Source organism: Ischnura elegans, chromosome 8 (genome assembly GCF_921293095.1).
Source record: "Ischnura elegans chromosome 8, ioIscEleg1.1, whole genome shotgun sequence".
Taxonomy (NCBI): Eukaryota; Metazoa; Arthropoda; class Insecta; order Odonata; family Coenagrionidae; genus Ischnura; species Ischnura elegans.
In genome coordinates, this window is record NC_060253.1 from 82128340 (window position 1) to 82153516 (window position 25177).

The window sequence follows — 25177 nt, forward strand, 5'->3', positions numbered from 1 at the left end:
CAGACTCATACATTTCTACCAAATGTTTCCATCTTTATGTCCAGCTTTTGGGAGAATGAAAATCTCCAAAGTGAATGCAGACTTTGGGTTTTTGTATCAGGCAGCTGTGAAGTCTTCCCCAATGAAAAAATTGTATAAACCTGTTTCAAAATTTTATACAATTTATACAATTGCCATGGTAATTGTATAAATTGTATAAAATTTTGAAACAGGTTTATACAATTTTTTCGTAGGGGTTGGTGTTAGTAGTTTACCAAAATTTATTCCAAAACATAATCAATTTGGAAGGCAGTGACTGACTGAGCCTTTGAAAGGTCAGCAGTGGACAAAGCTACTACCTGGTAAACATTCCCATTGATCAGCATACTGTCTTTTCTAAAGGGGAGACCAAAATCCTTCATGCGTGCCACTAACTGCATGCATGGAGATGAAATAAGATATTGAAAAATGTATTTGTGATGTGATATGTCATGGTGCATGCTGTGAATGCTGGGTTTTCTTCTTTTCAACTCTATCTCCCTGTCAAAAATTCTCCACTGAATGCTTCTATCGAGAATTGGCAATAGAGAAAAATGCCATCCCAAAAATAGAACATGAATTAAAATGAAAATTCAGGATTGAAAATGTGCACTCATTTAAGGCTTCCACTATTAATTTACAAAAGGGATTTGAAACAAAGTTGCTTAATGAGTCGCTCAAATCAGAGACTTATGTGCATAAGTTGAGATAAATTGATGTATATGGTGGTACTTTCCATCATTTAAATCTATGATAAATTTTTATTTCCCACTTTTTTGGTGATTTATGGAGATAGCCATTTACAACACACTATGTATCAAAAATTACACTATGTCACGACTGGTCATCCCAATGATTGATTTGAAAAAGTGGAAAATTTCAATTTCATTCATCCGTAGAGTCATGGGTATTTTTACGAGCCCTTTGGAGTCCTACGTTGAATGCCAATTCCAAATAGGTTTCTCAATGGGGAATTTTAAGCAGGGCTGTTAATGACAATTTTGTTCCTCCAGTTAGGTGAATACGTCAGGGAAGTCCTGAAACCTTTCTCCCTTTCACGTTTCTTGCAGAGCTACATCCAGGCTCTCCAGCGGAAGGTTTGCTCCCCCATCATTGACCCCCGCAGTGGAAGCAGTCTTGCCCTGGGCTACGGCAGTGACGTCGGTCGTGGTATGGGGGGTAGCGGAGGGGTGAGGGCTGGTGGCGGAGGCATTGTCATTGGAGGCGTCGTCGGCTGCGGCCCTGGCGAGACTTCCACGCTCCAGTCTGACTCTACGCACCTCACCATACTGCCGGCCGAGCAGGCGCAGTTGGCAGCCCTGACTGAGTCGGACGACAACGACTCGGAGGATGACTCCGAGTTGGAGGGTCGGGTTGGCAGCCGTGGGGTGGAAGAGGACGATGAGTACTACTACGGTGTTGGGGGGGCGCACTCGTCCTCCGAGGCCGTCTTGCGACCCATCCCTTCTTCCCACGATGACCACCACGAACGGCGTCACTCGGGACGACAACGCCACTCTCCATCTGTGGGATTCGGGATCCCTCGCCCCTTTCGGTAATCTCAAACGACACGAAAGTGTGCTAGCAGTGCTGAAGATGACGCGACAGAGGCATTCCATATTAAAACTTGAAGCAGCTGAGATGAAATAATGCAAACCAAACTATACAGGGATGATTTGTGGATGTTGATATGAAGTGTGCTGACTTTTTTTCTGCTCAATACGTTAGTAGTCAAATGGATGAGTGTTTTTTGTCCAAAGGGGATGCATAAAAATGGTTGTGAGTGCTGATGAAAAGTGGCATTTGTTGACTCCCCACTTTGATTGCCGTACATACTTGGGTGTTCTTCCTTTCTCCAGTTCCCTGAATGCATGTTACACGCTGGAATATGCTCTCTTTTTTAGTTACGACATGAATTTTTATTTTTTTAGTGAGGTTCTTTTATTATGACTGTGAGAATCGTGCTTCATTGAGGCTTACTTGGCCTGACAGGAAAGTGGGCTTCAATAACAAGGAATCATGAGTGGTATCTAACATATATTTATTATTGATACGAGGCTATAAATTTATTATTCCTGTGAATTAACGATAAAAATGTTTAGGTGAGGGATGACCTAATTAAAATGAAGGAGTATTATGAATTGGGGTACATAGTATGAATAAGTGTAGATGTACATTACTATTAATCCTATATATGTATTATTCTGCATTTGGTTTTTTTCATTAGATGACTTTGGATTCCATAGTAACCTTTCTAAGTGTGAAACAATGTGATGAATCCGTTGGGATGGTATTACAAAATACAGCCATATTAGCTGGAGCTATATTCCTGCCATTTGTAAGTGTAGAAAAAAACACCAATAAGTTTAGCAAAGCTTTTTTTCTCTTGCTGGACTGATAATTACCAAAGAGTATCCTACTAAAGTAAATCGTGAAGGAGATAAAACTTTGATTGCATAGTTTTAATGATTACTGGCTGATTTAATGACTATTTGGACAAAGTCAAAGTTACTAAAATTTTGTAGGATTCAAAATACAAATTTTACTCCATAAATATTCGTTTTCAGATCAAAAATCCTCCCATGGAACTTTTTAGCCAAAGACCAACAATGGATGTTGATATTGAGATGGCTGTGACCTTTCCAGTACACAAACAGATGATGCTGGAAACTCACCATTTTTATGCTTGTATTTTTTTTGCGTTACTCATAGCATATAGGTTAACTGTTGTTCATTGCCATACATATGATCTCGATTTCATAATATAGTGGACTCTGTTTTGAACGTTTCTGTTTACGTGACAAGGAGTAAAAGTGCTGTGATTTACTGGCATGGAGGGGTCATGCAAAAGGTGTGTGTGCACATGGAAAGGATGAGAGTAAACGATTCGGCTGAGGCTGTGATTAGTGGAAAGAGAAAGTAACAAGAAGTATACACCATGAGGTGATGATTTGTGTCTCTATACAGGTGACTGTGACATGTGATGTGACATGCATGGGATATTCCACAAAATAAGAGAAAATTTAATGATATAGAATAAATTATAAAAGCTTGGAAAGCCATTGAATTACAATAAATAATGTATGTGTATTAAAAAAAGGGTGAGTTACGAGAATGTTAGTCAAAAGCTAAGATGTGTGTAAAGGAACAAAAACATGTACATATATTCCCGAGCCAAATTATGGTTTAAAGGAGCCATGCTAATGCCATTTTCCAGAGTGTATTGTCCTTACTCTTAGGGACAGTTGGTCTGGAAGTGATAATTCCATTTCCATTGCATCATGAATTTATGGATGTGTGTAATGTAAACTTTTTTACAATTTAAAAGTGCTATTCTTGGTATACATCAGTCTCCCACCGTCACCTTTTTTCTACTTAATTTTGCTGGCAGCGCAAGCGAAAATTTATGCTCAATTGTATTTTAATACTCAAGGATGGAGGAATATTTCCTTGGCAGTACAACTACATATACTCATAGGCAAGTAATTAGTTTTTTTTTTCTTCTTCTTTCAAAATGACTGGTGAGGATATGAGTTACTTCAACATATTTTCAAAAATTGATGACAAATTTTAGAAATCACAACTCTTTTGTCTGTAAATTGAGCAAATTTTTCAGAAAAAAATAATGGCAAAAAAATAAATTATCTAGTTCTAGTGCCTTTGATATGAATAAAATTTGAAAAACATAAAATTTTAGAAGTTTAGGACGGTACACTGTTAATCATGGGCACGTACGAAAGATTCTTAATTCATTACACGCATCATTTGGATGACGTAAAAGTCAAGGAAGTAAGCCATCCTGATTTCATTTAGAGGTTTCATAAATGAATGCATCCACAGGTTAACGATAAGTCAAACATTATGCTAACAAAATTTCATTGAAAAGTTTCATGTACAGTTACTGTTTAATGTTCTGCATCTAATGTCACCACTTATGTGTTTTTTTATATCATGGAAATATTTAAAATGTATCACTGCTCATTATCGTCTAACTTATGAAGGAAATCCACAAGAATAACCAAAAGAAAATTGCGAGAATTTCATTGCAGCATATCACACATACCACAGATATAATATAAAAAAATCCACATAAATTGATGATATTTATTTAGGGCATGACTTAGCTTATAAATTCGTTTGATGTTAAAATTTTCATTTCCATCCCAACAAAATAACCATAGATATGGACATTCCAACAGCCATTGCATACTGACTGGAAAAGGTATGCGGTTCCTTATTCATACTCTTCCCAAAAAATAGAATTATTCATTGAAGCCAAAGCATCATGAACCTATATCCTAAATTCTCCATTCATCAGCATTTGGAATATGGTTGTAGATACTCCATGATACATTAGCCAAACATTTGTGATAATAAGAGGAGGGGAAAGTAAATTAACATTTCTTCTAAGTTCATGTGCTTGAATAGTATATGTAATGGAGGATCTGAGGTCATTGTTGTGATATCACATTGTATTAAGAAGCCTTTCTGTTTGGCATTTGCTCATCAAAAGTTGAAATTCATTTTACATGCAAGAACACAGCATTAGTTACTGAAAATTATAACTTGCAAATTATATTCTAAAAGATGATTTTCAGGAAAATGTAATCAAATACATGTGGATAACCTTCATTAGTAAATTGATGTCCAACTATGCCAGTTAAAATTGTATTTTCCAGGTATTATCCAACATGTAACAATGCAGGAGACAATAGCCAAATCAAAGAGATAAGCAGCTCACCAAATAACAACTCAAAAACTGCCATATATTATGTATCAGTGCATAAATTGCATTTTTATAGATTTACTATAAGGTATGTCTGAATGTAATTATTTCCTAAGAACTGGAATTCCTCATATGGAACACGTTTCAAGTGCTCACCTCTGAAACTTGAAAAATATCTTTCTCTTTTGATATGGAAACTAAGTTTAGATTTTTATGTCAAAAAATTGTTGACGTTTTTCATTTAAGTATACTATGACAATTTTTTAGTGTCTGTTACAGCATATTATAACTATACCACTCCCATACATAGTATTTACCCTGAAATCAAAGAAGTGATGGTTTACCCAAGAAAATGAAGCTCAAACCAACTTTCATACGTGAAACACCTTGCTTATCCCATAAAAATTTAATTATCCAAATCGTCAATGCCTTGCATGATCAATTTTCTGCTGCCATCCAGTTTTTTATGCTATTTCACACAGTGTACCATCAATTGAGTGATTGCAAAGTTATTCATTTAAGAAACAGAAATAAAGCACTGCCAGTTCTCAAATGCTGCCGCAGATACCACAAATTCACTTTACATCTTTCCCCAAATTTACACCATGGTTTTTGCCTGGGAATAACATCTCCAATGATTTTCACCTCCCGTATTCTAAAATGCTTTCATAGAAATGTGCCACCGGAGAAATGGAAACCTGCTTATCAATGGTTGCTGACTGTGACCCGATACACGTTTTTTGCATGTGGCAAACGTACACTCTATAAAGCTTGCTCTTTGAAGAAAATGGTGGACCTTTACATAATCCTTGTTGCTGTGTCATGTGCAGCGAATTGGAATCACCTTCAGCTTGTCACATTTTCATTGAAAATTTTTAACGGAATTAAAAAAAATAAATCTTAGATTTGGCAGCAGTCAGATCTCTTGTTCTAACTGATTTCATCAGTTGGCTGAGACAACCATTTAATAATATATGGAGAAGGCATCCATTGGCTATAAGGCAAGAACGAGGAACAAACACGACCGGCATATTATTTTTAGCTTCTTTTCATTATATAGGTATTCCTCAATGTTTTGTGAACTTATGACCATTAAAATAAATTTGGCAAGGGATTTTTATATCCCTGTGTATAGGTAGCATCTGATAAGTTTACTGTGCTCTCATAAAATACTGAACATAATGGTTGGTAAAGTAATATTTATAGTGGGTGTTACATTGGTGAACAGTTGGATTACGTTGTTGTGCTTGCCTCTATCATATTTACTGTTTATTTGTAGTATGTATCTCCAATTGACCATCCGGTTATGTTATTGAATATGCTCAATATATTGATTGTATTCATAAAACAGTGAGTTTGATATTTCAAAAATAGTGAGATTTAATATGCATTTTAAAAACTGTACCAATATTCAGGGTGAGGTGCAGAAACATTAAGAGCAGAAGTTGAGGGTTTCCCGCCTGCTCTTGTAGTTAGCTTAGGTAAACAGACCAATTTAAAGAATCAACATGAGTATTGAAGTGTAAATTTATGTGTCACAGGTGCTTGCGAGGAGAGAGAAAAAGTTTAATTTATTGATGTACAAGGGTTATGAGAGATGAGCTGGACTAATCACATCCTTGAATATAGTGGAATTGTACTCCTACTGTATGTTTAAAAATATATAATGTTTTTTTCCATTTGACGTATGGATTCTTTCTACAGCCTACACCCCTAATCCTCATTCATAGCTGCCAATGGAAAGGATTTCAAATGAGTACTGAGTCTTTGATCCTTACCCACACAGCACACGGACACCTTTAGGATGTCCGGTGACTGTCTGCCAAGTGGCCTACTGACGTCTGTAGGCCGTCCTCATTTATGCCAAAGGATGTCCACTGCACCTCCGCATGCCAGTAAAAAAGGCTGCCCACGGACATCCTGAAAGGGTATATTGTTACGTATATAAATATATGTATACATTGACGATGATAAACAATATTAGATAGGTATATGTAATTGATATTTATCCGATACTAAATTATAATATGCCCAAGCAGCAATCAATATTCCATCAACATCAAGACAACATTATCAGTGTTAACATATAACATACGTGCAATATCCATGTTAATCCAATTAATGTTGTATCTGTCAAATACCCAAAGGACCCGCCAAGCAACATTGCAGCAATGTCCAAAATTGGACATGGAGGTCCATATTACAACATTTCTTGGATATCTTCACAGCATCTAATAAGGAGATAATTGGTGAACTTATTATGGTTTCTTTGTTCCCCAGATGTACAAAAAAAACATTTGTGCTCTTCAATTCCATACAGAACATAACATACCAATGGATACTGTTTGGAATAAATATTTTTTAATATCACATTTATTACAACTTGGATATCTATGAAACATTACTTTAACAATTCGTTGTGCATGTTACAAATAGGATATATATGTAATGTTAATATCTGTCATGAAATGACAACGTGTTTTGGATATATGTATCAACCTTATTTAGATAGATGATTCAAAAGGGGTTCTGAAATGGCCAAAAAATGTGACACCACTCGTCAGAGGAATAAACAAAAAACACTTCACCTGAATGCCCACCTGTGACAGTTCATGGGAATTACTTCCTCGCCAGGGACTACCACAGACACATGCACACACCCCAGAATTGACACCTTCGCAAGGCTGTCGGACCTCGCTAAGGAGACCTTGGGTTGTAACCTGGGATTCTTCGTAGAGCTGGATGGTCTCTCCTAAGGATGCCAGGTTATTATTATACACTCACACTTCTGTGGTGGTTTATGGAAATGTCACTTCCCCACCAGGGACCACCACAGACCATACACACTACCCAGAAGTATCCTTTGTGGGGTTGTAGTGACCTCGCTTAGGTAGTCTGGGTCAGAGGCGCAGCTAGGAATTCAGGCTGGGGGAGGATAGGGTGCAACAAATACCGGGGTGAGTGGGGTATGAAATACCCACCAGTATAAGCGGTAGGTGCGAGATTAATAAATTATGGAATTTTAAGATAAATGGTTCAAAATGGAGAGTTTCACGGCTTTCCGAGGGATATTTTATTAATCCTTACACTATTCTATTAGTAATATCAATCCGATTAAGTAAAATGGATTAAACTCAAAAATTTCTCTTAGTTCTGGGGGTGGTTTTATCCCCCAAAATCACCCCCTTGCTGCGCCACTGATCTGGGTTATCTGGGAGCTTTAGGGGCTTTGCTAAGGATGCCAGGCTTTGCCACAATCACACTCACAAGCAGCACTCAACACAATCACTCACATATAAGAACTAGGGTATGGGATTCTGGTAAACCGCTCGAAGAGAGTGTGGTCAGAATAACACAAACAAACGAGGGTAAAAGTCAAATACGTATTTCGGCCACAATGTAGTCCTCTTCAGCGAGCTGAATGAAAGAAGCACTTCCAACATGTTGTCAAAAGTGAAAAGGAAAGGGAGGAAAACCTAGCTTAAATAGGAAAGGAACTTAAAAGGGGGGACCAACGGAGAAAGAATGGGGGTGGGGTGTACATGAACAAGTTGAGATGAAGAAGAGGAGGGAAGTCGGGTATTTGGAAACATAGATGGACAGGAAACCAATGGCCGTAGGATAGGGGGAAGGGAAGCAAAGGTCAATGGTGGAAGGGAGGGTGGGGAAGTGGACTCTTATTTGGATATCCAATGGATATTGTCTGCTGCTTGGGTGGCGATCACTATGACACTAAGATATCACTGAAAAACCATTGTGTGTAGAAAATTGGTAATTGTGATTAGTGATTGGTAATCTGAAATTTACTCATAATTACCAAAGGTACTTCAATTCTTCTCAAAGATGAGTTGTTATATCTTTTCTACCAGCTACACAAAGCTTGAAAAATTATCTCCTGGTGTACTGTGATAATGTAAGTTTCATGGGTTTCCAACCTGGCAATGGTATTTGTGGGCAGTGGCAGATTTAGGAGAGGGGTCACAGAGCTCATGTTCCCCCCCAAATTCTATCAAAAAATTTTAGTGGGTAGTGGCTGGGGAGAGTTTAGCTGCATTAGCAACCCTTATAGAGTGAGGGAAAGTGCACTTGGCCTCTACCCGGGTCATGAGCGTACCCAGTGAGGGGAGAGGGGGACAGCTGCCCCCCCACCCTTGAAGCAAAAATTGCAGGTCTCTTCAAGGAAAATAATATTTTTTCAAGTAAATAATTTTGAAAACCAATAAAGAGCTGTTACAGTTTCCTTAAAATGTTGATTTTAAGAAGTATTAATTTTATGATTCCTTTGTTCCTTTGCAGAAATCTTTTAAATAATTCTATCATACCACAATCCCCAATTTCACTCAGGCTTTATAATTATTATATTAAAAAGAATTATAAATACGCATAAAAATTTCATTTTTGAGGGTTTGAAAAATAAAAGTAAGCTATTCCTTGATTTAGAGATTATTTTTTTTAACATAAGGGATCCCAAGACGTTTTGCAAAATGGGACTGCTCCAGATTGCAATTTAGGTAACACCTCTTATGTTCTGCCACTCTTCTCACAAACGTGCACCCCATCTGCCCAACATATGTCGCACTGCAGTTGTTGCACTTTAATTTATAATTATCTTTGGGAAGAAAATCATGAAAGCGACTTTGTACCGGTGATACTACATTTAGAGAAGAAAGGGAGGAAGTTGGACAAAATGGAGGAGCTAGAAATAAGGAGGAATATGACCAATGGTCAATTACTTAACGACTTCCTTTTTTAAAGGTTTTCCCCACTCCTACAAGTGGCCCTTAACATCAAGGATGGACAAAAATCCAGAACTCTACCACCCCACTCCACACCCTATAATTACCTACCTCTTAAAAGGAATTCCTTAACCCCGACTCACAGGAAAACCCTTTCGAATCAACCAACCTTCCCCCCCCCTCCGTCTCACCAGCGCCGTCCTCCAATGGTTGTTTTCTCAATTCTCAATACAACCTCCCCTTGGGGTTTCCAACCCAACACCTTCCCCTCCCCCTCCTGACACCCACCGATCCTTCCACTCTCTCCCCCATGCCCTTCAAAAAGTATATATGTTTGCTTACCATTCAATTTTTGTACTTGATAATGACCTCTTTGGTTCGAAAAATGTCGTTTGGACAAAATAAATTAGTGGAAATCAACGAAGTCTCCTTTTCATTTTTGAATGGCTAAAATATCACACCCCAAAAAGGGCTCAAAACATATTTTCATTTAATACTTCATTGAGGCTTTTTCTCCTTAAAGCTTAGTGGTTAAAGTCTGGAGAAAGTGCTGAGGTTACGTGAACGCTTATAACCGGAAATATTGCAAAAAAATAGCTATAAATATTTATTTTACTGAGCTTTTAAATTAATACATTTTACTTATACATACAACTTATACGAGGTACTCCATGACATTTGAAAAGACTTTCCTCTTTCCACAGTCTTTACGGTAAGATTTGTAAAATACTTAAGTACATAATACGCACGGGAAAATAGGTACACGTACTCCAAAAAAGCATTAATATTCCTTGGTTGAAATGTAAATATTAGCTTCGACGCAACGCATCTATGTTGAAGGAGTTTCACCAAATCCCCGACTCGCGCCGCTCAAGGATGAACAGCTAGCGGCAACTACCGGCTCAAGGTTGAACTTCTTGGAGGGCGAGTGTTTACGACAGCGCCCATGGCAGGGTGAAAGAGGAGGGCTCTGGAGGGGAAACAGAGAGGAGGACGAAGAAGGGGCAGAAGGGAGGGAAGCTGGGGCGATTGCCGCATGGCGAGAGTAGAAGACTACCTCTTGGCGTTTATGCAATCCTTGCACACCGAATCCTTGGGAAGCCGCGTTCGGCCCACTGATGATGACGTTTCCCGGACCACTGCTGCTACGTCACAGACCGGAGGCCGACGCCGAGGCTGGGGTAAGCCAGATCCGACCTGCTCTGAAAGTCCTGGCGTAAAATAAAGCATTGAGTTTGAAATGCTCCACTGTCAAAACGGAGAAACCGATCTCTATGCAGTAAAATGCATGCGAGAGATTAATTATTTACACGCCAGATTATATTGCTTAAGATATTATTTAACTTATTTTTTCTCCGGAATAAACCACTTTTTTGCGCATGAGATCCGGTTCTCCAACGTTGAACGCTTGTAATTCCCGTAATTTTCTTACCATTTAATGGGAATTTTGATACGAAAAAGCTTTCCCGTTCTCCATACCAAATAGCAAAAAAATACTACAAAATTGGCTATTTTTCTTGTTATGAAAGTCAAATAACCAGAGAAGGTAGCATGGAGCACTTAGCGAATCAAATTTGTCCGCAGCGCTTCAGTATGAACTTTACAATTTAATTCACATAATGGCTTATTTCCTTTCATTATAACTACCCTTATCCTCTTCTTTCCCTCTACGCTGCTTGGAAGATGGAAGGATGTTAACCTAGCGAGACGAGATTCAGGGTATAATATTATAATAAAAATTCCACTAGAAAGTTCCATCTTCCATCTAACCCCGAATGGAAGGAGGAAGTGCGGTACGTGGAAGGAGAGTGTGGAGAATCTTTATGACGGCGCAAACAGGCCGGAGAGATTGAACATAGATGAAAGTACAGTGGGGGATAATATCTTAGACGCGGAAATCGAGAGAACCCTCTGTGAAATGAAGGCTAGGGAATCGGTGAGGGTAGACAATATCCCGTGTGAGCTGCTGAAGAATGTAGGTGGGGAAGTAAGAGAATGTTTTTCGAACATGCACGCAGGATCTATGAGGAGGATTCCTTTGGCCGGAAGATTTCGTGGAAATGGTTCTAATTCCTCCACCGGAAAAAGAAGAAAGCTGTAGATTGGGTGACCATAGGACTACTAGCCTAATATCGCTCGCAGCGAAAATGGTACTGAGGATTTTAAATAAGACGAATGGAGGCGAGGGAAAACGAGTACTTGGGCGACGCGCGATTTGCACGAATAAAGAACGCCTCAGCTATTTATATTGCAGTAGAGGCGAGAACGAGTAGTTCCTCTATTCTTTCGCAGTCTGTCACCTGGTTTCTTCAGGTGATAAGTTCTTTTAGAAATATAATATATATATAATCGCCCAGCAAAAGATTCGTCATTCCCTTCCACGTAATAACTCGATCACTAGCTCTATCGATGAACTTCCACCATTTTGACCCGCGATTTAGGTGGCTCGCTACTCTACTTCCACTCAGCTTTGCCGAGCTTCGAAGAATTTTCCCTTGATGTGGGGGAGGAAGCATACGCTGGCATGCTAATAGCTAAGAGCACTGGAGCGGAGCTGTAAGACGTCATAAGGGTACTTAAAAGGGCCAAAGTTCACTCCACAGTCGAGTGCTCAAATGTTTATGCAAGGTAAGAGTTCAATTTTAAAAAAATATGTAAGCGCTTAAGAAAACAATAGTGATGCGATATCCTCCGGACCTCATGCCAAGTTTTACGAATATTTAAGATAAAAAGAATTCCACGTTGTGTGTGCAGCACCAAAGACGTACCCAGGATTAGAACTAGAGGGAGGCAAGCCGTGATCGTTCAAATTGTAACTCAGAAAAGGTTGAGACACCAAGATTTCAATGAAATTGAAACAGCGCTTTATCAATTTTTTAAATAATTTTCTGGAAAAGTATTTTCATTTTTATTACACGATTTATGCTCTTATGCTAATATCGCTCTTCTTGGATTAAAAAAAAAAGTTCAACCCTTTCGTTTTGAATTAATTTAATTTTGTTTCAAGGGGCAGGGGGCAGGGTCCGCCCATGCGCCCCCTGGGGCGGGAATATGGGCGTAGCCTTATTAGCCTAACATAGCATAGATTAGCCAACCCTTTAGTTTTTATTTCCAAAAATTCGCCCCATTCATTCAACCGAAGAGTGTAGCATAAATGCACACAGACTTTTAAGGCCGTTTAACACGGTACGCGGAATTGCGCAATCTGACGTACGTTCGAAGGTGCAATCAAAATTGCGTCGTGTAAAGCGGTGACTTACTAGAACACATCTACATCTACATAATACCCTGCGAGCCACCTCTAGGGTGTTTGGCAGGGGGTGATCAATCACCAGCATGCAGCATGCATTTGGACTCCCACATGCACACCACACCGTCCAAAAAACGTCCCGTATACTAGCAAACTATACTACTATATGCTGTTAGAAATAATAATTGAATTAAGAAACATGCATTAATTTTTACATAGGTTAGTAGGCTACACTACAAGTCATGCAATCTATTTACGAGTTCTATTGCTGCCGTTATAATCTCTTATTGATCGTGGAAAAAATGACATTCGGAATCTGTCTGTTCTACAATCTATCTCTCTTATTTTATTTATATGATCTGATCTTCCGTAGTATGTTGGCGTCCGTAAGATATGGTTAAATTTGTCAGAAAAGACACTGCTCTTGAATTTATCTATAAGGTTTAGTCTATTTTTCAATCTACGGTCCGACAGAGATTCCAATCCGAGTTTATCTAAGAGGTCAGTTACACTAACAAGACTATCGTAACGACCTTTCACATACCTGGCAGCTCTTCTTTGCACGCGTTCTAACTCTGTTATTAAGCCTTTTACATGAGGGTCCCAAAATGCGTGCGAGACCCCACATGCGAGAATGCGTGGATGCGAGACGGCAAAATAGCCCCTTTTCTAATTTCGTTCATGCATTCGCGCAATTCCACGTCATTTTAGAAATTAATGCAGCTCTAACCTGCGCAATTCCGTGCCCCGTGTTAAACGGCCTATAGAAATGATAGTTTAGACATGCGTCATTTGAGAGGTATTAAATGCCTTGGCGCCGTCGGTTAAAGAGCCTGAGTCAATGATTCACATAATTAATGAAAGATGAATACCAACGCTTAAAGAGAGAATCCACTGTGTAACTGTTCGCAATACATAGATGAGAAGATCAGGTACCAAGCACTGTGCTGCACTCCACAGGTAAATTCAGTGGCGTATAAATATCCTCATTACCAGCCCCCTTCCTCATTTAGCTATAAGAGGACCGCACTAGCGACTCTAAAGGCTTGGTTAAACGGTACATTTACACGTGCGAGTTCATATCTACTTGTAAATTGGAAGTAGTAGTCGTAAGTCTGGTAAATACACGAACACGAGAATCAATCCTAAAACGCACCGTGTAAACACCCTGCTTGTGCGAATGCATGAACAAAAAATATGATCTGTACTAATTTAGTTCGTGCATTTGTAGTTTTGCGCGTGCCCAGCGAGCAAAAGGGATCCGGTGCAAGAAGACTTATTCCATGAACTTAATGAAATGCGAAGGAAAGTTGCGCAATTCGTCAAAAACTGCTACGTGCGAACAGAGAGCGCTACGCAGATGTTGAACAAATTAGGCTGGGAGCCGCTAGAGACTCGGAGGCTACGCGCTAGGCTTCGATTGCTTGAACAATTGGGAAAAGATATCTTTCAGAGTGACACGGAGAACAGCATATTAGATATTAGAGCCTCACTTTATCTCCAGGCCCAATACGAACGATACATTTAGAGGGATATTTTGCTGAACGGATAGATACGGGAAATCGTTTTTTCCCCGAAAAATGAAGGAATTTTTTAAATGCTAGGTGGAATCAAAGAGTAAGTATATAGAAGAATATACTTACTCTATGGTGGAACTAAGAGAATTTCCTTTTTAATTTATTTATTATACCACCAAAAACGGCACAAAGGCTTTCACAATGGCTGTTTACGTAAATGAATAATAGGTAAAAGATAACAAAATATGTATATATAAAACTAACAGTAAAAAAATATTTTAACGTAAGAAGGGGCATTATGGATTAGATAGCTGTGAATTGTTTAGGTGGCATTTTACGGAGGATTTGTAAATAGTAGCAGAGGAAAAGAGGTCCACGAAAGGGATTTTTGAGGCCATGGAGTTAAATAAGTACGGGATTCTGTAGAAAGAGAGCGTTGAGAGATGGAAAGACGGAATCGCGGAATGTGAATCAGAGAGTTATTACGTAAGGGGCGAGGAGGAACATGAAAACGAAGAAGAGGGAGAATTTCGTTTGTGCGGAGATAACTGCTAAAGATTCTACGCAGAAACATGAGATCCGATAAGACGGCTAGTTATGTTAGTGGCCTAAAGGGTATTGCGTAGATGTTAGTTAGATCGTCTTCTTTGAAAAAAACCTCTCCCCCATAATATATATCTTGTGCTTAATCTTTTCTCAAAGATGTAGGTACTCCCTTTATTTGTTGGTTTAGTCACATTACTCAGCTTTGCGCTTGAATAGCATTTGGTATTCGGAACGCCAAATAAGGTGCCCTAGTGGATCGCAATGAGAAAATTTTCTCTTTTATTTATGTGGAAAGCAAACGTAATTATTACCATTCTTCTGTATTTCCAGTGACAAGAAGACATCATAGTACAATTTATTAATGAAGATTAAAATTTCAGTCTACTATTTAATTAAATCGTTTCTTTTTTATTGCATTTTTTTACTCTTATTCGCCAAAATTTTACAGAATTGATTTAAAATTAACGTGTGATAATTTTATTCGTAACATTTGGTTGTATCTAGATCTTTTTGAATGTGTGTGGGCACTAATTATTGATTTATAGACAAAGGGGACATTAAAGCCGTATCTGAGAATGCAATGGAGCAGAGTAGCGGACCCAGAAATGTTTTCGAACATGGATGTAATGTTTTTCAAATTTCAAGATTCAAACGATTTCTATTAGTCAGAGGGCACCTTTAATCAGAGATGAGGAAGCAGTAACACATTTTCACAAGTGTAGCATGGTTGACGAACTCTTACGTAATTCTAGAAATATTTTTATCACTTATATTGCTAGTATTCCTTCATCAACATAATGTGAAAAGATATTTAGTGCTGCGGCACGTCTTTTTTCGGGTGACGGATGTCCGATACCAATTATGAAATGAGATTGTTACTTAATTTTAATGCCTATTTAAGTTAAAGTATTATTGAACTTGAAGTTTGCATTTATTTATCGTGATTGCGGAAAAACTATTTTTTTAAGTTTACTATATGATCATTTTTTTAAAGTAGCTAACAAAAAATGTTTTACGTTAAAGTTATTTTTTACCTTTAAAGAAATCGACAGTACAACAGCTCAGGCGTAGAAGGATTCATATAAAAATAAGAATCTACTTGCAGCTTAGAATACAAGCTTAAAAGAAAAGAAACAATGCATTAGGTGCTTCATACGGACCATGTTTCTACGTGGGAGCGAGGCTCAGACGCTAACAGCAGCAGAGAAGTCAATAGTGGAAGGATTCGAAATGTGGTGCTATCGAAGAATGATGAAGATTTAAGGGATTGACAGCGTAAGTACCGAGGATTACTACTAATTGTAAGAAGAATAAGAATAAGAAAGAAACTAAGAATAGGATATTACTAAGAAGAACGGGAGAAAAAGAGCCATTCAAAATACCCGTAAGACGAAAACACTCAGTCGGTCACATAGTGAGAAATGATGGGCCGACGAAGACTAAAGCCGAAGGACAATTGGAAGTGAAAAAGGGCAAGGGACGGCTCCGAATGAGTTACATAGGACACGTTATTAAGTATTTAAAGAGAAGAAATGAAAAGGCTTGCGGAAAGGAGAGCTGAGACTAAACAATCTCACGTTCGTTAACTTACGGTGATGAATTTTAATGAATTAATCTTTCAAAATGAGTATATATCAACTTTAATTATTTAATATTTATCGATATTAACTTTCATCAGTCAATTTTATCGGTAAATTTCCCCATTATGGCATGCATTCCGTGCAAGGAGCATGCGTGGAATGCGAAGAGAAGCGAGAAGCCCGGGTAGCAGGGGATATATCGGCTTCGTTTCGCCCGTACCCTTGAAGGGCGCATAGGGTGGGGTGGGGTGGGTCGGCCTGTCCTCCAGGGCTGCTTGCGTGTCCTTGTCTCACTCCGGTTTGAACCTGAAAAGCGCCTTTGAGGGCGAGGCGCGCATAAAGCCACAGGAGGTATACACATGGCCACAGTGCGTGTTCGAAGGCAAAGGTCCTTTTGCCGAAATTCCCCCCTCTCCACACCCCTCCCCTTGTTTCCCCTTTCCGCCACTTGGACCCCTCCCCTCCGTTCCCAAGGAAACCGCTTTCACTTTTTCCCTCATCCCACTACCCAAGCCCCATAACGTTCACACCCCTCTCAACACGCAAAGCCAAAAAAAAAATAAACCACTCCCCTCTCCTACCCTACTGCTGGCCCAACCAAATATTTCGGGTGGCCATTTTGAGAATTCCTGACAGCACAGCCAACCAACTGCGCAGTCAACAAGCAGCCTCACTTAAAGAACTAAATCGATTGACGAAGACCATATTTCTTTGTACTTCTGTACGTCAAGCATGCTTAATGTTTGTTCCCTTGTTCTTTCCACAAAGCTTTATAATGTCCCCGATCGATTTCAAGCACAATACGCATTTTCAAACCATTTATAAGCGAGACTGGAAGGCACTACGTAGTTTCAATAAATATACTCACTGACCAAAAGAACGTTGATAAGGCGTGCATGTCCCATGTACATAAAGCTCAGGTCAGCTTCTCTCCAAGAGACACGAATCCCAGACCTTCCGACTGGATGGCATAATGTTGAGCAGAGCAGTCAGACAAAATATCCGCCATTGCTCAAGGTTTCACTTTCGCTTTCTGTCGTGGGAGCGCCGTGGGCGACGCTCTCCCTTTCGTTTAGGATGACGCACACAGACGGCGCCAAGACGAATCTGGCAATATGGAGGCATGCCCAGTGGCGCAGCGAGGGGGGAGGGTTTGGGGGATAAACCCCCCCCCCCCAGAGCTCAGAGAAATTTTTAAGTTTAATCCATTTTACTTACAGAATATTTTTTTACAGAATAGTATAAAGATCAATAAAATATCCCTCAGAAAGCTGCAAAACTCACCACTTTGAACCATTCATCTTAAAATTCCGCAACTTATTAATTTCGCTCATACTGCTTATCCTGGTGGGCATTCCATACCCCCATACACCCCGGTATTAGTTGCACCTAAACCCCCCCAAGCCTTAACTCCTAGATGCGACCCTGGGCATGCCTACATTTTTAGGACCGCGTTATAAGGCCTCTCGTCACGGTTATCCTCCATAAAAGCAAATTACAGCATTTAGTAAACATTAATATCGAATCTATATCATATAAATAAGATTAGAATATATAAAAACACGGATGAGGTCTCACGATTTCTTGTCAAAATTTAAAAATTCCAACATCGGTGACGATAACCGTGAAGAACGATCAAATTGGTTGTAGACACAAAATCATCTTAAAATGGATACCTTGAGAGACGGGTAGTATTTCTGGGAAATCTAGATATAATCAACATTTACGAGGTACAGTAGTGCGTACAGAAAAAACTCAAGGGGGCGCAAAATATATCTTGAGCTATCTTCACTCGTTATCGCGATGAAAAATAATCGTGTTTCATACAAGGTTTAACCCATTAAAGCATAAATTAATATGGAAATCCTCCGTTGACTAAAATAAAATTGATTTTATAATTAAAATATACATCACTAAAATAAAGAATTATGGTGCACATATAAGAGCAGCCATGATCAGATTTGCTACGAGATCTGACTCCCCGTGTATGGAGTGCATAGTTTTCAGTGATGATAACAACTATGAAATAGTCCGGCAAAAATACAAAAAATAGCAAAGAAGTTCAATCTATAGAAAAAAAATGCGAGAGAAATTTTTAACATATTTTGCTATACACTTCAATAAAAAATGACATAAAAATATCCCAGGTTGGGCAGAAGCACAGGACACAAAAAGATAAAAAACACAATCTTAGACACTCTTCCACCTAACTCTGATGAAGGTGGATGTATACTACCGAAAATTTAGTTCAGTGAGTGTTTTTTATCATTCTGTGTCCTGTGCTTATGCCCAACCTGGGATATTTTTATGTTATTTACCTCGTCGAGGAACATTTCGAAGTATCAATAAAAAATGATTTCAACAGATTCAGGCTTCAATTGGTGGAAGTTAGACATATTTAAGTAAATGAAAGGTCGTAGCACTTTTCCACAAGAAGAAAAAAAAAAAATGATTTATTTACTTCGTATGGGTGACAAAAATTTCTTTCAAAGCCGTGTTTCATATAAATCCTTCTTAACACGATAAATTCACGGAAGCAACTAAGATATTAGCAGAGCGGTGAATACAGATTTCTCCAAGGAAAACTGATTATACACATATACAAGACAATGCCATCTTATGATATAAAGAAGTTAAAATTGTGGTTCTGCAACGTCGAGCAATGCGGGCGGACCGGCAAAGGGGAAGGGGGCCCGTCCCCCATATATATCCGCCACTGACGAGGTACTAACAGAATAGAGCAGAGCAGTAGGCAGAACAAGTCGAATAGCAATGTGTGAGGCATGGGGTGATTGCACACCAGGCATGCAGCACTCATGATCTTAATCAGAAACGAATTCGTTCGCCAAACACATGCCAAACAGGACAAGGACACGAGGTCAGACCAGATATTAAGACACTAACATGCTACCATGCAAATAACACTACTAGTTAGCAAAAGAGAGACGAAAAGTTAGCGTAGTAAGTAATTCATGCATGATTTATAACATGCCAAAGAATTCGACTCGTATCTTTGTCAACCCTGGGTATATTATTCATATCTACAAATGTCATAGTTGATCTGCTAAAAATAGGATCATCGCATAAATTATTGTTCTGGGTCAATTTTAATAGTCATCAACCCTGTCGTCAATCGTATTTCGATCGTAATTTATTTACTCCGAAAAATCGAACGGAAACTTTTTATTTGATCCTTTAGAGATTCAATCCTATTTTTGTTTTACTCACGTGCATATTTTCATGGCAAGTATGTGAATCAATAAAAATTGCGATAAATTCAAAGCAATTCGAGCTTTTACTAGTCCACACACGAAGAGGCTACGTGACGTGTCCCGCGACTGTGCAAGCCAGCGTCCTTCTTTTCGAAGGTTAAAATGCCCAAACGAATGCCACTTAGTATTGTACGACTCTAGCCCGTTTGAAGAAAAACATTCGGAACGGGAGAGTGGTAGGGGCAATTGGAGATGGTTCGCTGCAGAAGACCGCGTTTCCAGGAAAATTCGGAGGGCCTTTGAACCACTTAGAGGTTGCCTCCATGGTATTTTGGAGGTACAGATAGACGAGGTAATCTTTATTATTTTCAGGCCTAAAGCCTAGTCATTTATAAGACAAATATAATACACAGCTACCATGGTCAAAGCTATTGACGTAAATATCAGGGCAAAAACGGGAGCAATGTATCGACGAAAATATTTGGGAGGTAAACTGACGAAAAAATGATGGCAATGCATTTCTACGAGGGCAGTTTTTTTCAAACTCAGACCGCTCAACAAAAACACCATAAAAGCGACAGGCGGATGGGGCACCTCCGCGTCCTTCGCACCACACGTTCAAGTCATTTCTGACTGTAAGTTGTTAGTTTAAAGTTAGTAACTGTCTCATTAACCACTCCGCCTCTATTGATTCACCCGCAAGTGAGCACTGCGGAGCGACAGCTAGAGAACTCACCAGATGGCTTCAGCATAGACATTTCTTGACCTTTATACCGATAAAAGAGATTTTTTTAATGCACTGTGGCTAGAGTGTGAAACATAATGTCCATTCTGATTCAAAACAAAAGACATTCTGACTTCTGGAAGTGCTCTGATCCGTCATCCCAGCGCGGATGTAGGCCAACTGCTTCTTGAGCAATAGGGTGGTTTCCTATTATTTTTTTATTGCCTAAATAGAAAGATTATTACTCCTGGAGTATGCATTTCACGCTCTTAGATTTTTTAATGACGATATATATTTTTCGCGATTAAATGAAATGTGAAAAATTTCTAGCGCGTGAAAACGCGACGGTTAAGTATGAATGCCGGGAAAACTCCGTGTGACGTCGTTCTGGTTCCCGCTGCCGCAAGTGAGGTGACCTTGGGGCGAGGCTTTGAGCGCTGATACGACGCAGGCTGCTAGCAGGTAGCAGAGTACCCTGCTAGCACGTAGCGCTTGGCTTAAATAAGGATTATTGCTATACCTTATCAAACGAAGGAAACTTTCCGACCTTAGGCAATTTTAATAGGTGATTATTAAGAGATGTTTCCCTGAGCTCTGTGCCTCATGCATGCATTGGTAATCTCAGACGAAGTAAAACTCCTATCCTATCGCGTAGAAACTAGGTCCCTGTGACGTCACGTGGAATGGAATCGCATGGTCGCCACTTTGGCCTTTTTCAAATGAGGATAAAATTGACCATTGCCATTCGTTTAAACTGGGATTTCTAAAACCAAATAATTTGTATATTATGACAACCCTAATGGTGGGTAACGAATAGCAATCAATACATTTCGTTTTCTTTGACGAAGGAAACTACCCTATTTCAATTCGACATTTTCGATAACCCGGCGTGCAATTTCGACTTAGTGTCGAGCGACTTCCATCTTTACGCTGAAATGAAGGTGTGGGTTGGAGGGAAGCGTTTTCAAACGGGCGATGAGCTTCATGACAAAGGTAGACATCACTGAAAGCCATTGGCAGCAACATCCTATGAAGAAGGTATAGCAAAGCTTGTCCATAGGCACGACCAATTCCTCAATCGCCGAAGCGATTACGTCGAAAGGACACCACAAGTGTGCTCAATACCAGGGCCGGCCTTAGGGCGGGGCGACCGCCCCGGGCCCCGCGCTTTAATTTTTTTCGTGAAAAAAATTAAAATATACGATAGTTTTGAAAACGCAATTTCAACTATTACTGTATTGTTAAGTCCGAAAGAGCAACCAACTCCCTCAATGGCTTAGTCAAATACATTGAGAGGTACCGAAATGAAGGTTACATTAGTGCGCAGATAACCGCAAAAGAAATGGCGGAAAATTTGCAGATCGAACCAAAGTTTGAAGAGAAAAGAGTGGGGCGGAAGAGGAAGATGTTTGACTATGAAAGTAGTGACATAATGTGAGTCTGAATTTGGGAGGGGAACACATACTTAGCCAGAGAGTGGTAGGGATTCAAAATTCTCGAGTTTGTACATGGGGTATAGAGTTTAATATTTTAAGTGAAGGGCCCCGCGCTAAAGGTTCGCTCCTAGCCCCGCACCTGCTAGGGCCGGCCCTGCTCAATATCTACGCATGCAATAATTTTTAATCGATCATTTCGTCTTCTGTCCATGGCCCATTGGAGCTTAAAAAAATCGACCCTAGTATTTTGTTATCCAAAAGACTCATCAACTAATATCATTTATTAAAATCATGAAACATTTCCGAGATATAAAGGGAAAAAGATACCACTGTACCGGGACTGAAAAACGTAGTTACTGAAGATAGGACTCAAGTCTCTAGGCATAGGCGTACCCAGCGAGGGGCAGGGGGGGGTGGCAGCTGCCCCCCCTAGAAGCAAAAATCGCAAAAGTCTTTAAGCAAAATCAGTACTGAATTGAAATGAAAGTATTCAACAAATTTCCTTTAAACCCACGAAAAATGATGTGTATCAGTAAAAGATATGTAACTAAAATAAAAATATTTTTTCAAATGTCACCATTTGGCTTGCCTAGTTATGATCCTGGGTACGCCCTTGTCTGTAGGTATAGTTACTCTGTTCTAAATCTACATTCTATACACGACCCCGCTAGACGCCTCAATTGGCGTGTGGCAGGGGGTTTTCGAGCACAAGCGTTAAGAATCAAAAAGGGGAATGCTCTAACGAGTTTCCACCAAGCATTTATCTAAATAATTGATCGGGGAACAAATGAATTCCCATACCTATCCGTTCGGTAAATATATCTCTTAATTTATCATTTCTGTTGGACTAGGAAATATTTTGGGGTCAGAGGCGTGACATGAAATATGCTTTGGGGGCGGGGGGGAGGATGAAGGGGCCTGGAGTGGGACCCCTTCCCTCAGGCAAAAGGGGCTCCGGGAAAATTTCGGAAAAATGACATGTCTGGAAATACATTTTATCATCATTTTGGCAATTGAAATTAATACATTCTCTTACATTGGTGAATTAATTTATTTTGAAAGACGAGAAAGTAGTGTCCTTTTTATAAACACCGTACTCAAAACACTCCAGGAATATCCGTCCCGTGAGAATAGAAATAGCAGTTTCTTCGCTTTCCCAAAATTCACCTATCCCTAAAACAGCATTTTAAACTATCACCAAGGCGCCTGTTGATCGATCGTCAATTGCCATCTGTTATGGATGCCGATATAATCAAGTTAATGAGCGTGCAAAAAATTGTGATTTGGCCGAATGAACAGCAAGTCGATTCTTCTCAACAAAAAGGGCTTTTATAGATGCTAGGTATAACTGGGTAGTCAGGTATCTCCAACTCAATCAATTGGGTGATTTGAAATTTTTACTTAAGCTTAGATGTATGCATTAAATGATGTTAAATTCTGTTGAGAGACAGTAAAGAAGTGTCAAAAATTTAAATTGAGCAATGAATATTCTTATTGGCAATAATCGGTGCAAGTTCATAAATCTCCAAGTCACCTAATTACTATTTTTACCTACGTGTATCAACTGGGTGTTTTTTTTTTAAATTATGTAGGTGTAGGTACTTACATGCATATGATATGCTTGAGGGAGAAGAAGACTGAAAATGACTGAGGATGGGAAGAGGGAACATAGAAAGTTTCCGCCGGCTAAATGTAATGGGATTCTAATATACTATTAGTAGATAAATGAAAAGTTAGTGGTAATATTCTAAAAAGGCTTTGATTCATCTCTCATGTCCAGTTTCAATACATTCTGCACCACCCGAAGATAATGCAAATTGTATTGAAGGAAGGAAAATTAGAGTAAGTGAGGAAAATTACCAGTAATTTATTCCCATTCCACCAAAAAACTTCAATACCCTAATTGGCCTTTTACATCGGAGTTTGTTCAACATTTCAACAATTACGCGTGCACGAATAACCATTCCCTGGATAGCGGCGGCGTATCCAGGCGGGACTCGAACCCGCGACCACTTGTTTGACTGGCGAGGAGTTAAGTCCGTTACCACCGAGGGAAGTAATTTTCATCTCGCTACGAAGAAGAGTCGATAATGACAGCTGCGGAGAAATCAAGGATGGAGGCGTTCGAAATGTGTTACCGAAGAATGATGAAAATCAAATGGATCGATCAAGTAATGAGGAAGTCGTAAGAAGAGTACGAAAGAAGTCTCATGAAAACAATGATGAGAAAACGAAACAACCTTACAGGCCATATTTTGAGACATGATCAGTGGCGCCGACTCCATGGGGCCTGAGGGGGCCCGAGCCCCCTCAAAAATTCGCCATGGGTGTGAGGAAAAAATGTGTCAGGCTTACTGATTTTCCCCTGAGTGTCCAGATATCGAGATTCGAGTTATCAGGGTTCTAATGTTGATCCTATGAATCTTCTAAAATGCTGAAAAAACTTAAAACTCACTACTTATAAAATTTCCCGGGCCAAGATCCCTGGTTTGGGCCCCCCAATATATTAGTAAGTCGGCATCCCTGGATATGATGGCCGGATGAAGACAACCGTCGAGAGACAAGTTGATGGCAAGAAACGGAAAAGGAGGACTCAGAATAAAACGAATGGAACAGGTGAATAAGTTTTTGAAAAAGAAGAAATATGTGGGTTTGAAAAGATGAGCTGATAGGGGAATTTTGTGGAGTGCTGCGTCAAACCAACGTGAGGATTGTTGAACAGTGATGATGATGATGAGGAGGAGAAGGGGATACCAGAAAGCAATTGACTAGGCCCAGGACAGGGCACACTAGAGCATGGGCGTACCCAGCGATGGGCAGGAGGGGGAAGCTGCCCCGCCCCCTCTAGAAGCAAAAATCGCAAATTTCTTTAAGGAAAATAATATTTTTTCCAGCAAAAAATTTAAAAAACTAATTGGGAGCTGTTACAGTTTCCTCAACCCTTTATAGGGCGGAACTATTTTTTGTTTAAAAAAATCTTTTTTTGGGGTAATTCACGATGATAATGCCGAATGTTATGAGGTTTGCTACTTTGTTTACTCGAAAAAAAAAAATTTAGCGAGAAAATGAGGTGGTCGATATTTCGACCACTTAGGGCCTAACCTTTACCCATAGTTCTATACTACTCTTTATAGGTCGCTGGTCGCATATTCGACCACTTAATTTTCCAAGCCTCAAATGAAATTTAATAATAGGTTTTTGAATTATTTAAATAATTTTGTATATCCTCAGAATCATAATGTAAACCCTCAGAACCATGAATCATGGTGAACATTTAAATTTTACACTTAAACAAAATTAAAAATACATATCGAAGGCAAATTCAAAACATTACTTTTGAAATTCATTACACACTGCTAAGAAAATTCAGGACCGCTTAAAAACTACAAACATTTTTAAATGAACACATGAACTTAAGAAAGGAAACAAATA

At 39.3% G+C, this 25177-nt stretch overlaps 1 protein-coding gene across 2 annotated transcripts in view; it reads left to right on the forward strand.

Moving 5' to 3' along the window:
- Positions 1–6428, forward strand: part of LOC124163280 (transmembrane protein 198) — a 190101-nt gene extending 183673 nt beyond the window's left edge. For both annotated transcript variants that reach the window (XM_046540076.1, XM_046540075.1), the window contains exon 6: positions 1089–6428. In XM_046540076.1, coding sequence (XP_046396032.1) covers positions 1089–1577 — 489 coding nt within the window. In that variant the 3' untranslated portion in view covers positions 1578–6428. The remainder of the gene's footprint in view (positions 1–1088) is intronic.
- The last annotated feature ends 18749 nt before the right edge of the window (positions 6429–25177 follow it).